At 36.4% G+C, this 10,805-nt stretch overlaps 1 protein-coding gene across 2 annotated transcripts; it reads left to right on the top strand.

The window, feature by feature from the left end:
• The first annotated feature begins 777 nt into the window (after nucleotides 1-777).
• Nucleotides 778-10,552, top strand: LOC132175257 (sodium/calcium exchanger NCL-like). 2 transcript variants are annotated; one of them, XM_059587131.1, is made up of 7 exons: nucleotides 778-1,212; nucleotides 4,812-5,000; nucleotides 6,585-6,766; nucleotides 7,476-7,621; nucleotides 7,710-7,989; nucleotides 8,127-8,426; nucleotides 9,678-10,552. In XM_059587131.1, exons 1-7 carry the CDS (start codon nucleotides 831-833, stop codon nucleotides 9,924-9,926), a joined length of 1,728 nt encoding a protein of 575 aa, XP_059443114.1. In that variant the 5' UTR covers nucleotides 778-830; the 3' UTR covers nucleotides 9,927-10,552. The 2 variants fall into 2 exon arrangements, with proteins under 2 accessions (XP_059443114.1, XP_059443115.1); XM_059587132.1 differs by having other exon boundaries at nucleotides 779-1,212; nucleotides 4,815-5,000; nucleotides 9,678-10,551.
• Nucleotides 10,553-10,805: the final 253 nt, after the last annotated feature.

The raw sequence follows: 10,805 nt of genomic DNA, 5'->3' as shown, positions 1-10,805 counted from the left end.
AAGTTAATGAGTTTGAGCCCACTTAAATATATTAACTCCATCATCAAGGCTAAAACACAATGAGCCAACTATTTTTCTTTATACCTTTTCAACTTGAAATTCGATACTCACAATGCACTCACTAACAATATAAATATTTATGTACTTATAAAAACATGCAAAAATGTGGTTGGCAATCATGGCCGGACTGGGTTTTCATGGGAACAGTATGCTCAGAAGAAAGGCAAGGGAAAAGAAGCGTCTACTGGTTGGACATTAGTCGTGCAATTAATCATAGCAGAAGCTTATGAAGAAGAATTGCGTATATTTGGAGCAGGGCTTAGGTCAAGTTGTTGCAGAGTAACACAGAGTGTATAAAACCAGAATGCTCCATTTGTCATGTGAGTTGCCGGATCTGTACGTAGAAGATTCCGTCCTCCGGTGAAGGAATTGTTCCGGTGTGTGTCGTCTGACTCTTGAGAGAAGGAATTTTAGGCTTTGGAAGAGAAGGGTTGACGGATGACACATGGCAATTTGTGTGTTTCAAATGACATGTAACGAACTGTCTACTCAAAATATGTATTAAAGAAAAGCTTTTAATGTGTGGACGTGGTACTCTTTTATCTCTCATCTTTCATCTTTCTCCACCCAGTTCCAAGGGAAATTTTTGTCATATTCCGGTGTCCTGAACTTGACACCATAGCTGGCCTGTACTATTTCCCTTTCACAAATGCAATTGTAAAACATGTACAGATGGTGACGGGGACACACATTTTCCGACGCTTATAAGAGATCGTCTCTCTCTCTTAGATATACACAGTCCACAAAATCCCACATCCCCTTATCCATCCATGTCTAACCACTTAAACATCTTCTTCCTCCTCCTCATCCTCTGTGGGCCCACCAATGGCCGTTTCATCACCCGCCGTCACTCATCTTACGATGTAGTCTCCGATGGTGGGGTCCTGCAGGTCCACGCCTCACCCTACCTGGCCCTCAACCGCCTCTCTGCGGCGGATTCCTGCTGCGACCAGGCGTACGGGTTCTTGCCGTGCACCACCTCCGCGCTCGGCAACCTTTTCCTCATCCTGGTCTACGGCTACTTCATGTTCCTCGCTGCGACCTACTTGTCGGACGGGAGTGAGCTGCTGTTGGAGATTCTAGGCCCTGGAATCGTCGGCGGTCTGTTACTCCCCATTCTCGGTGCCGCTCCCGATTCCCTCATCATTCTCGGTACGTACGTACCTTCGTTTCATTACAGCGATTTTTGCTTCTTTTTCTTTCTGTTTGGTTGCTTAGAAAGTTATTCGTTTTAACCAGATGAAGAAAGCCGTACGTAATCTTGTTTATCTCATTATTCTCATTCATGTAATTTTCTCGTCGTTTCTTATTTTTCACCATTAAATATATAAGACCACGTGCAAATTCCATAGGAAATTCTGAGTATAGCAATCTAATCCAGTCCTGCGATTGTGTTGTTAGAATATGTGTTTTGTTTTTTTTTTCTTCTTCTTTTAAGGATCTAAATTATTTTTTTATTATTTAAATGCACTTTATAATAGCTTTTCTTATATTTCTTTATAAATTTTTTGGGGAAGTCCAGATACCCTCCATCGATAATGTTTCTACATACTTTTAATTGTGACAATATCCCTTACAAATTACAAAAAATTGTCAATATTCCCCCACGGACGAAACTAACTTTAGTAAAATAAAAACAAAAAACACTAAAACTTCTAAAAAAAACCTAAAACTTAAAAAAAAAAAAAAAAAAAAATTCTTGTCACAATTGAAAGTTTGGGAGAACATTGACAATGTTTTGGTAGTTTGGGGGAGACTTTGTCATAATTGAAAGTTTGAGGAAGACATTGTCAATTGAATTGTAATTTGAGGGGTATGTAGACTTTATCCTAAATTTTTTATTTATCATCACATTTTTAACAACATTCCACTACAATCTCAAATCAAAGACAAAAAAAGAAATAAAAAATATTTTATGTTAAAATAATAAACAGAGAAGCTATAGGGATGTTTCCCTATTCATTAGATATCACTGTAACGTACCTAATATTGTTTAAATTTTAAACAATATCACAAAAATCAAATAAATTGAACCAAGAAATGGCCGAATTGCTATAAAGCATCAAAGGTTGCTACATTGACTTTGAAAGGATTTGTTTGTTTTGTTTTGTTTTTTGTTTTTTCTAAGCACATGACTTTCGTTGTTGAAAGCAAAAAGATGAGCCTCAGCCCTTATACCTTCGAATCAACCTTTCTCCATCGCTTAATCCATTAGTGCTAAACATAGGATAAAGCTCTTCATCCAAACCTCTCCACAAAAAATATCTCAACAATTTTTCTAACCAATTAGCAACACTAATCAGGATAAGGCAACTGTAGAGAAAATAGGTTGGAAGGTTGGATAGAGTGCTCTTAATCAACGTTACTTGACCACCCTTAGGCAAGTAAAGTATTTTCGAAAAGGCTAAATTTCTCTCTATTTTCTTACTGATAGAATCCTAGACAGACTTAGCCTTAATGGGAGCACCCAAAAGAAGACCCAAATATTTTGAAGGCAAGGAAAAAACCCTACAACCCAGAATATGAGCCAACCCACTCATATTGGGCACATTATACACATGAACCTACTCTGGTTTAGCCAAGTTAGTCACTCACATTATGGAGTAGACCTCTCCAAATCACTAATATTTTTTTGCCTTCCTCAATTTCTCTTCATGATCACATTGAGTTCTCACGCCTTCCTAACGTTTCAAGCAAAACAAAGTACAAAATCAGTTGGTTTTACGCTTTTATAATTTGGTCTTTTTTTTTTTTTTTTGAATTTTTTTTTTCCTATGGATGTCACGACACTTGCAGATGTAACATTGTTATTGGGGTGATAATTTGGACATTAATAGGTGAAATAAGACACATGTAGTTAGGGACAGAGCCAACTTTAAATTTTGTGAGGGACTCAGGGCCAAATTTTTTTGGGAGGAACCAATTGACAAAAAATACTTTAAATTATTATTTTTTTACCTTAATTTTTTTTTCTTGTACTTAGGGGGGGTACCAGGGCTAATGCCGGTCCCCCCTCCCTAAATCTGTCTCTGCATGTAGCAGATGACAAACCATTAAATTTAATGCTAAAGTGCATATAAACTTACGTAAAACTTAGGCAACACCTAATGACTTTATGCTTCAAATTGAAAACTTAAAAGAATAAATTCAAATCAGATAAATACTTAACCACAAAATATGATTTTTCCTAAAAACTTATTGATGGGCTTACAGTTTTGTTGGTCATGGATTCCATATACGATATCTTTTAGGTCTTTTATGTGGTTCAGTTGGTAAAAATCATTATTTTTGCAATTATTAATTTATTATCTCAAAGTTTAAAACTTACACTTTTGTATATCTAAATTTAAAAAGTTTGCAATGTAATTCATTTGTTAGGGTTTGTGGTTAGATCAGCTAGTAAAGAGGTAAAATGTTTTTTTATATGCTTATAAAACAAATTAAAATAAAACATTACCCCTTAATTAAAAAAAATAAAAATAACAAAATAAGGCCAAAAAAAAGGGAAACTTCACAAAGGACGCTTGAACTACTACGTGTTTTGAGAAGACTTCTCAAATTTTAAAAATTCTCAATTTTACCCTCCAAATTTTTAATTTGATGCAATTTACCCCTCCATCAATTTTTGCTGTTAAACTCGAAAGGAAACCCCTAAAAAGACCAAATTACCCTTCGATTAAAAAAAAAATGAATTTGAAGTGAGGGATATAATGGCCATTTTATTACTTTTAGCGTTTAAAAACTGACAGAGTGGGATACATTGCATCAAATTGAAACCTCATGGGTGAAATTGAAATTTTTTAAAATTTGAGATGTTTTCACAAAACGCGTAGTAGTTGGGTCCAAAGTTCAAAATAATAATAATAATAATAATACTTATGGCTTACAGTCGACCATGGTAGATAACGACGAGTGGCAACTTGTGATTTGGGCCGTTGATTTTGGGAGTAAGGCCGAGCCGAAATGCCATATTCGGATGAGACGGCGACGTCTTTGGACTAGTAGGAAAAAGGTCAGGGACCCCGCATCCCTCTACGCAGCCGTGTATGTATATTTTGACGAAGGGTGGGAATTACTGCCCGTTTGGGAGTGCGATTTTAAAAATTGCGTTTTTGAAATCGTTTTTTTTTTTTTTTTTTTTTAAATCACACAAGCGTTTGGTAAAACATGTTGAGAAAGTTTTTTTTTTTTAATCAATTGAGTGGTTGGATAACATTAGCATATAATTGCGGCTTCATGGCCAAAATAGGTAAATATTGCCCCAAATATTTTTTAAGCGAAATCGTGATTTTGGTTTAAATTCGCACTTTTTCAAATAAGCACTCTCTAATTAGCTTATAGAAATTACGGATTTTTTCACGATTTTAAAATTTACGACGTTTTTAGAATTGCAATCCCAAACACTCAAAAAATGAGGTTTGGTTTAAAAACAGAAATTATTTCTTTAAAAATGCACTTCCAAACGGACCCTTAGTGAGAGAGAAAGAAGGTTACCAAATGATGAAGAAAATGAAATCAATGTGACTCACGGTGCGGCACAGACCCACGACCGTGGGTCACCACTCACCAGACCCATGGTGGGTTAGCTAGCGTGAGTAAGGTGTTTTATTTATTTATTTTGATAAAAAAAAAAAAAAAAAAGTAATTTGAAAATTTTGCAAATTTTAAAATTTTAAGAATGTGAGTGCAAATGGCACTTGTTGGGTGATTTTGTAATGTTTCTAATCAGTTATCTCGTCTTGTATATATAGCAGCATCTGGTCTTTCTGGAACTACAGCAGATGCTCAAAGTCAAGTCTCTGTAGGAATGGGGTTACTTGCTGGGTCAACTGTTATGCTTCTTACAATATTATGGGGATCATGTGTTATTGTTGGCAAGTGTGACCTTGTTGATTCAAAGGCAATGGACGAACAAAATACAAAAGGCTATAGCTTAACCGGTATGTCCTTTAGATTTTCTTTTTCTTTATGATTTGTAAATGGATAGAAATGGTGGTTTTTCAATTGATGTAAATGGATAGAAATGGTGGATAATGAATCCAAAGCACAAGGACTCTCTCTCTCTCTCTCTCTCTCTCTCTCTCAACATCAACACATTGGGTAACCATCGGCCATATCAATGGAGGGAGAGATGGAAAATCAATTTTAAGTTACTTAAACATAGAAACAAAACTTGCAACTGCAAGACAATGCTTTGGGCTAAACATTATATTTTGTTTAAAATGAAATGTGAAATCAGTAATATCACATTGTTAATTTAATGAGACCTAAGGCAAGTGTATGTAGAAATTACTGTAGTTTTACACTATCATGATTTGTACTTACAGTTCTTTGTATAGAAGAGATGCATAAACAATGTCATCCAATGAAATGTATTGCATTCTGATTTTTTGGAGAGTTAGGGGTGGGTGGTTAAGTTTGTTAGGTTTTAGATATTGGTCATATTCGGTGTGTCAAAACTCACTGTTTGTTTTCCTTAAGTTCTTAGAAGTCTTGTTGCAATTTGTGTCTTATTTTGAGCATTCTGTGTAATTTCATCATGAATCTGTCATGATGAAATGCTCATGGTTTTGTTCAGTAAGGTTGGTTTACTTTCTGTAAGATTTCGTCCTAACAACGTCAGCATCCCGTCATGACGAAATGCTCCTTGAAGCTACTATCCCTTTTCGTCATCATCCTCCATCATGGTGAAAAAGACATGTTTTGATATCCAACCTTCCGTAAGGTTTCGTGCATCTCGTCTTGACAAAATTGCTAGATAGGAATGAAACCCTAGCATTTCGTCGTGACGTTTCCACAACCATCATGACGAAATTCCAAATCTCAGTTTTCATCATCAAACTGTCTTGACAAAATTTCCCGCAAATGAACAAATCTAAAGGATTTATTACACTATACAAGGAAAGATATAAATAAAAACTTATGCTCATTTGGAGCTTAAGCAAGCTAATTATAATTTACCTAGATTGGATTCTAGAGGTGCTCTTGCTTCACTGTGTCTTGCTTCAATTGTGTTCTTGCTTCGTTGTGCTGCTACTTCTTTGTGTTATTGTTAAGAGCTTATCATTGGAGTCAGTGAGGAAATGCACTATGTGAAGATCGTTGAGCTTAGAGGCATGCCGGTTGGTCTGCTGTCTTACAAAATTTCGGAGTTTATATCGGGTTGTAAGTTTTTCTTGTGTCTGTAATCTAAATCTATCTCATAGTGATTTCTCGGGTTTGGCTGCCTCGGAGTGATTTTTTCCATTGGTGTGTTCTTTGGGTTTCCCACTTAGTAAACAAATATGTTGTCTTATGATTATGATGTGCATGTCTTACTATGTCTTCATTTAGTTTATATTATTGCTGAGTTTATTGTACATTGTTTCAGGATATTACACGATCCGCGTGTTCTATCAAAGTTATTATCCTAGACCTCCGAAGCATTTGCTTATATGTCCTGTGGAATGAACTGGCCGGTCAGTAACTGTGTGATTAAATACTTTACATTGATTCATGACCCAATAAAATCTCCACTTTTGCAGAATCTGGTGTTAGTACCGATATCTGGGCTTGCTACACTGCAAGGATTATGGCCATATCTGTCATCCCATTTGTAATTGTTCAAATACCACTAATTTTCAATTCAACTTCATGGAGGCGCTTGGCAGTCTTGATTGGGCTTATCGTCTCTCTTCTACTATTGGCTTCTTACTGCCTTTATCAGGTAAGCGTGCTTGTGCTATTATTATATTTTCTTCGCAGTTTGATTCTCCATTTTTATCTCAATTTTCATTCCCTTATTGGTAATATTGAATAATCAGTTTTGTGTACTAAATCTGAAAATTTGGATGGTTTGTTCTACTGAATATTTTAGACATTCTTGTTAAACATGTACTTTTGCTGGTTTGAATGAATGACCCGTTTTCATGCTCTGGTTTTTGTTATGGACCTGATAATCAAGCGACTTGGTCCATGTTTGGATAGTAAAACCAGGCGTTTTTATTGATACTTTGGTTGATTAGTAAGATGAAAAATCAAATGACTACGGTTGAAGGGAATCAAAACATGGCTTTCCAGAGGCAAAGTTGGGCGACTGATTTGAATAAATTATACGTCTTTAGGAGGAGGGAGTTGAACTCTTTCATAATTTTAAAAGATAATTTTAGCAGTTCAACCGGTTGACCCAAAGTGGATGAGGTCCATTAGCACAATAAGCCGAAGCACAAGGGAATCAAAAGTGTTTCATTTTCCTATTTTTCTGCGAAGGAAGTTTGAAAGAGAGCCTATTGAACATAACCTCTAACCCACCTCAGAAGGAGTGCTCTAAATCTCCAGGAAGATTAGATTTGCTATTGTGTTTTGAATATCTGAAATTCTTCCCATGTTTATGTTTTACTTTATGATAGAGAAAATGGAAAACGGTGTGCGCGCAGGTCCTTCAGCCTTGGATCCAGAAGAGAAAATTGGCTTATGTGAAGCACACACATGTTATAGTTGGACTTCTAAAGCATCTGAGACAACGTGCACTTGGAAGGCTGCACAGGGATGATGGTTCACCGAACGACGACGTTATTGACAAGTAATTAGTTCATTAACTGACAAAATTAATTTTAAATCGTATACTTTTTTCTGTATTTGCTGAATTTTTGTTGGATCTCTCATGACAGGCTGTTTTCTGCAATTGACACTAACAAGGATGGAAACATTTCAAAAGCTGAATTGAGAGTATTGATTGTTGGAATTGAGTTTGAAGAGATTGATGACCTGGATCAAGAGGATGCTGTAGATAGAGTAATGAAAGAATTTGATACGTCCCATGATGAAGTCATTGATAAGGATGAGTTTGTCCAGGGCATTAAAAGATGGCTAAGGAAGTTAAGGTTGAGGCGGCCTGCCTCTTGTGATCCTGGTCCTCACACAACAAAGTTTTTACATGACTATCACCACGTAAGTTGAGCTGTTTCTTATCCAATATGTTCCAACCCCTGTTCCCACCCATTCTTGAAGGGACAACAAATCTTATATATATATATATATATATATATATATATGATGTTTGATTTCTTTGAAAAATTCATATACAGGAAGTAAAAAGAGAGGAAGATTTGTTGGATGTGAGGGATCAATGTGATGAAGTTGTCGGGGGTGTTGTGAGTTTCAAGTGGAAAGCAGTGTTGTTATTGGTTCTGGGAGCTATCATTGCTGTGGCATTTGCCGATCCCTTGGTAGATGCTGTTGATAACTTTTCTGCTGCCACTAGTATTCCTGCTTTCTTCATCTCGTTCATCGTGCTGCCTTTGGCTACAAACTCTTGTGAAGCTGTCTCAACAATTATAACTGCTAGCCGTAATAAACGGAAAACTGCCTCGTTAACATTTTCTGAGGTTTGTTTTTTATACCCACTCTCCTTATATTCCTTTAGGTACGTTTGGTGAAATGTGTATTCTATTAAAAAAAATGAATAATTATTATTGGGAATAGAAAAAAGTAGAATGAGATAATTATTTTTATTCCTTAGTTTGGTGACAACACATAACTATTATTGGAATTGAACCAAAATTACTAAAATACTCATATTAAAAAAAAAAAAAACACAAGCTTTCTTTGTTTAAGAAGTAGGAACTTTGGTGGTAGATTCTGAAAACTGGTAGCCAGCGAACTCCAATGAACATCGGCGACAGGTAGTAGTGGATTCCGACAAACTTCGTCGGTAGATTCCATAAAAAAAAAAAAAATGTTGGTTATTTTTTTTTTGGAAAATGCAGTTTATTTTTTAAAGAATAGCTATTCATCTCATTTTTTAGAGGAATATATATTCCTAAGAATGGGGCCCCCTACCAAAGTGGTTATTCTATAAAAATAATCATTCCATTTCAAGGAGTTATTCCACAAACCAACAAAGCCTTAGAAAAATAGTTCTTCCTCAATTTAAGGAATAGCTACTATTCTAAGGCTAAAAACCTTATCAAACTATGGAATAAATTATTCCATTCCATGGGTTTAATCCTTGTACCAAACATACCCTAGTATTTACACCACAGGGTTGATACTTGGATAAATTACAGAAATTGCAAGATATATACTAAACTGTGTAATAGGTGTCTTAGCTAAAGTCTACAAAATTTTAAACAGCTTTTCCGAATAATTATTAGGATTGTGCTGAATCCTTATGACATATGGATCTTTGAATTTCTATAGTCTGGTTGTTCTGGGACTTCTGGTGAGTGGAACCAACCAGTGAAGGAGATCCTAATCACCAATGGGGCCCCTTAATATGTTGCCTAAGCCAACCCATCCTTGGAAGCCAAGAGACAATTAAGGATCACCAGGATTTTAACCATAAGTTTGCATTTATTGCCCCTTAATATGGATATTATTGATGGCAGGCAGTTTGAATCATCAGTCAAAATGTGGATGTCATTGATAACATTTAACATCTGTTGTACCTTCACTCTAACCAGATTTGTTTGTATTACTTGACCAGTCTCGTAGTAGGTCTATCTGAAATAAATCCAGTATTTGATTGGTTACATGAAAACAATGATGTGCATTAGCTGTGCTTCAACTTTAAATTATTGATTTTCTACAAAATGCTAACTACTGCAGTGTTATAATTCGTTAATTTCTTGGTGCAGCTTTATGGGGCAGCAACGATGAGAAACGTCCTCTCCCTCTCTGTCTTCTTAGCCCTTGTTTACATGAGGGGGTTGCCATGGGATTTCACTGCTGAAATGCTGGTTGTTCTAATTGTCTGCGTTGTGATGGGTGCCTTAGGCAGCTTCCGCACCCATTACCCTCTCTGGACATCTATTCTAGCTATTCTACTTTATCCATTCTCCCTGGCGCTGGTTTATGTCTTTCATTCCGTTTTTGGGTGGTCATAGATTCACGTACGTCCCGAAGTTTTGACATGTGGTGATGCAGAAATTGACGGAGTCTGTGTCCTATATAACCAGTAGTGCGTTAGCTCAACCACCAACAACGAGGAGCTCCATGTCTACTGGAATTCGAATTATCATCAACAAGCCATAGATGACATTTTATGAAATATGAAGTTAGTGAGATATTTATTGTATGAGTGTGACGCTAGCTTGTTGGTTGAATCCTACATTTAGTCTGTTTCTAAGTCCTAATTGGTTTTGAATAAGTTAGTGGCTATATAAGGTGATGTGAGTTGTAGTTCATTTTAAACGAATGAATGAAGTACTTTTATTGAAATTCTAAGCTACTGGGACAAGATTTCTCTTTTTGTGGTGTGATTCTTCTTGACGAGTGAAACTCTGTTCAACATAAAAGGCTGGAATGTTGGCGAGGTTAAATCCTAGTGGGAATTTTGAGTGGGAGGAGTTCATTTCTGCTTATGAGCCAGCTGAAGTTCTTGTAGGCAGATTTGGGAAGGCTACTGTGCAAAAGTCTGATGCTTAGCTACACAGAATGCAAGCTCCATTTGAGCCAACTCTACTTAGACGCAATCATGGAGATTCTTCTTTTTCAGCTCCCAACAGTTTCTCTTGCTGATGTTATAGGGTAAGTCACCGTCATGACTGAGATGCTCATAACTCAGGGATCAAGTATTGAGGACATTAAGAGGAAGCTAGATTGGGCATATGGAGACGGACTTGGAGCAAGTCAAGTTGAATGTGAAAGCTATTCTGAGCATAATGCTGCAATAGGAGAATCAAGATCAAGTGCTGATGCAGCATGACTTAGTGGGCTGCAGCGAATCACAACAATAAGTAGTGGATGAATACTTCTAGACCTTG

The sequence above is a fragment of the Corylus avellana genome, chromosome ca3 (genome assembly GCF_901000735.1).
Source record: "Corylus avellana chromosome ca3, CavTom2PMs-1.0".
NCBI classification, from domain to species: domain Eukaryota; kingdom Viridiplantae; phylum Streptophyta; class Magnoliopsida; order Fagales; family Betulaceae; genus Corylus; species Corylus avellana.
Note: the sequence above shows the minus strand (reverse complement) of the source record. Positions and strands in the feature narration are given on the sequence as shown.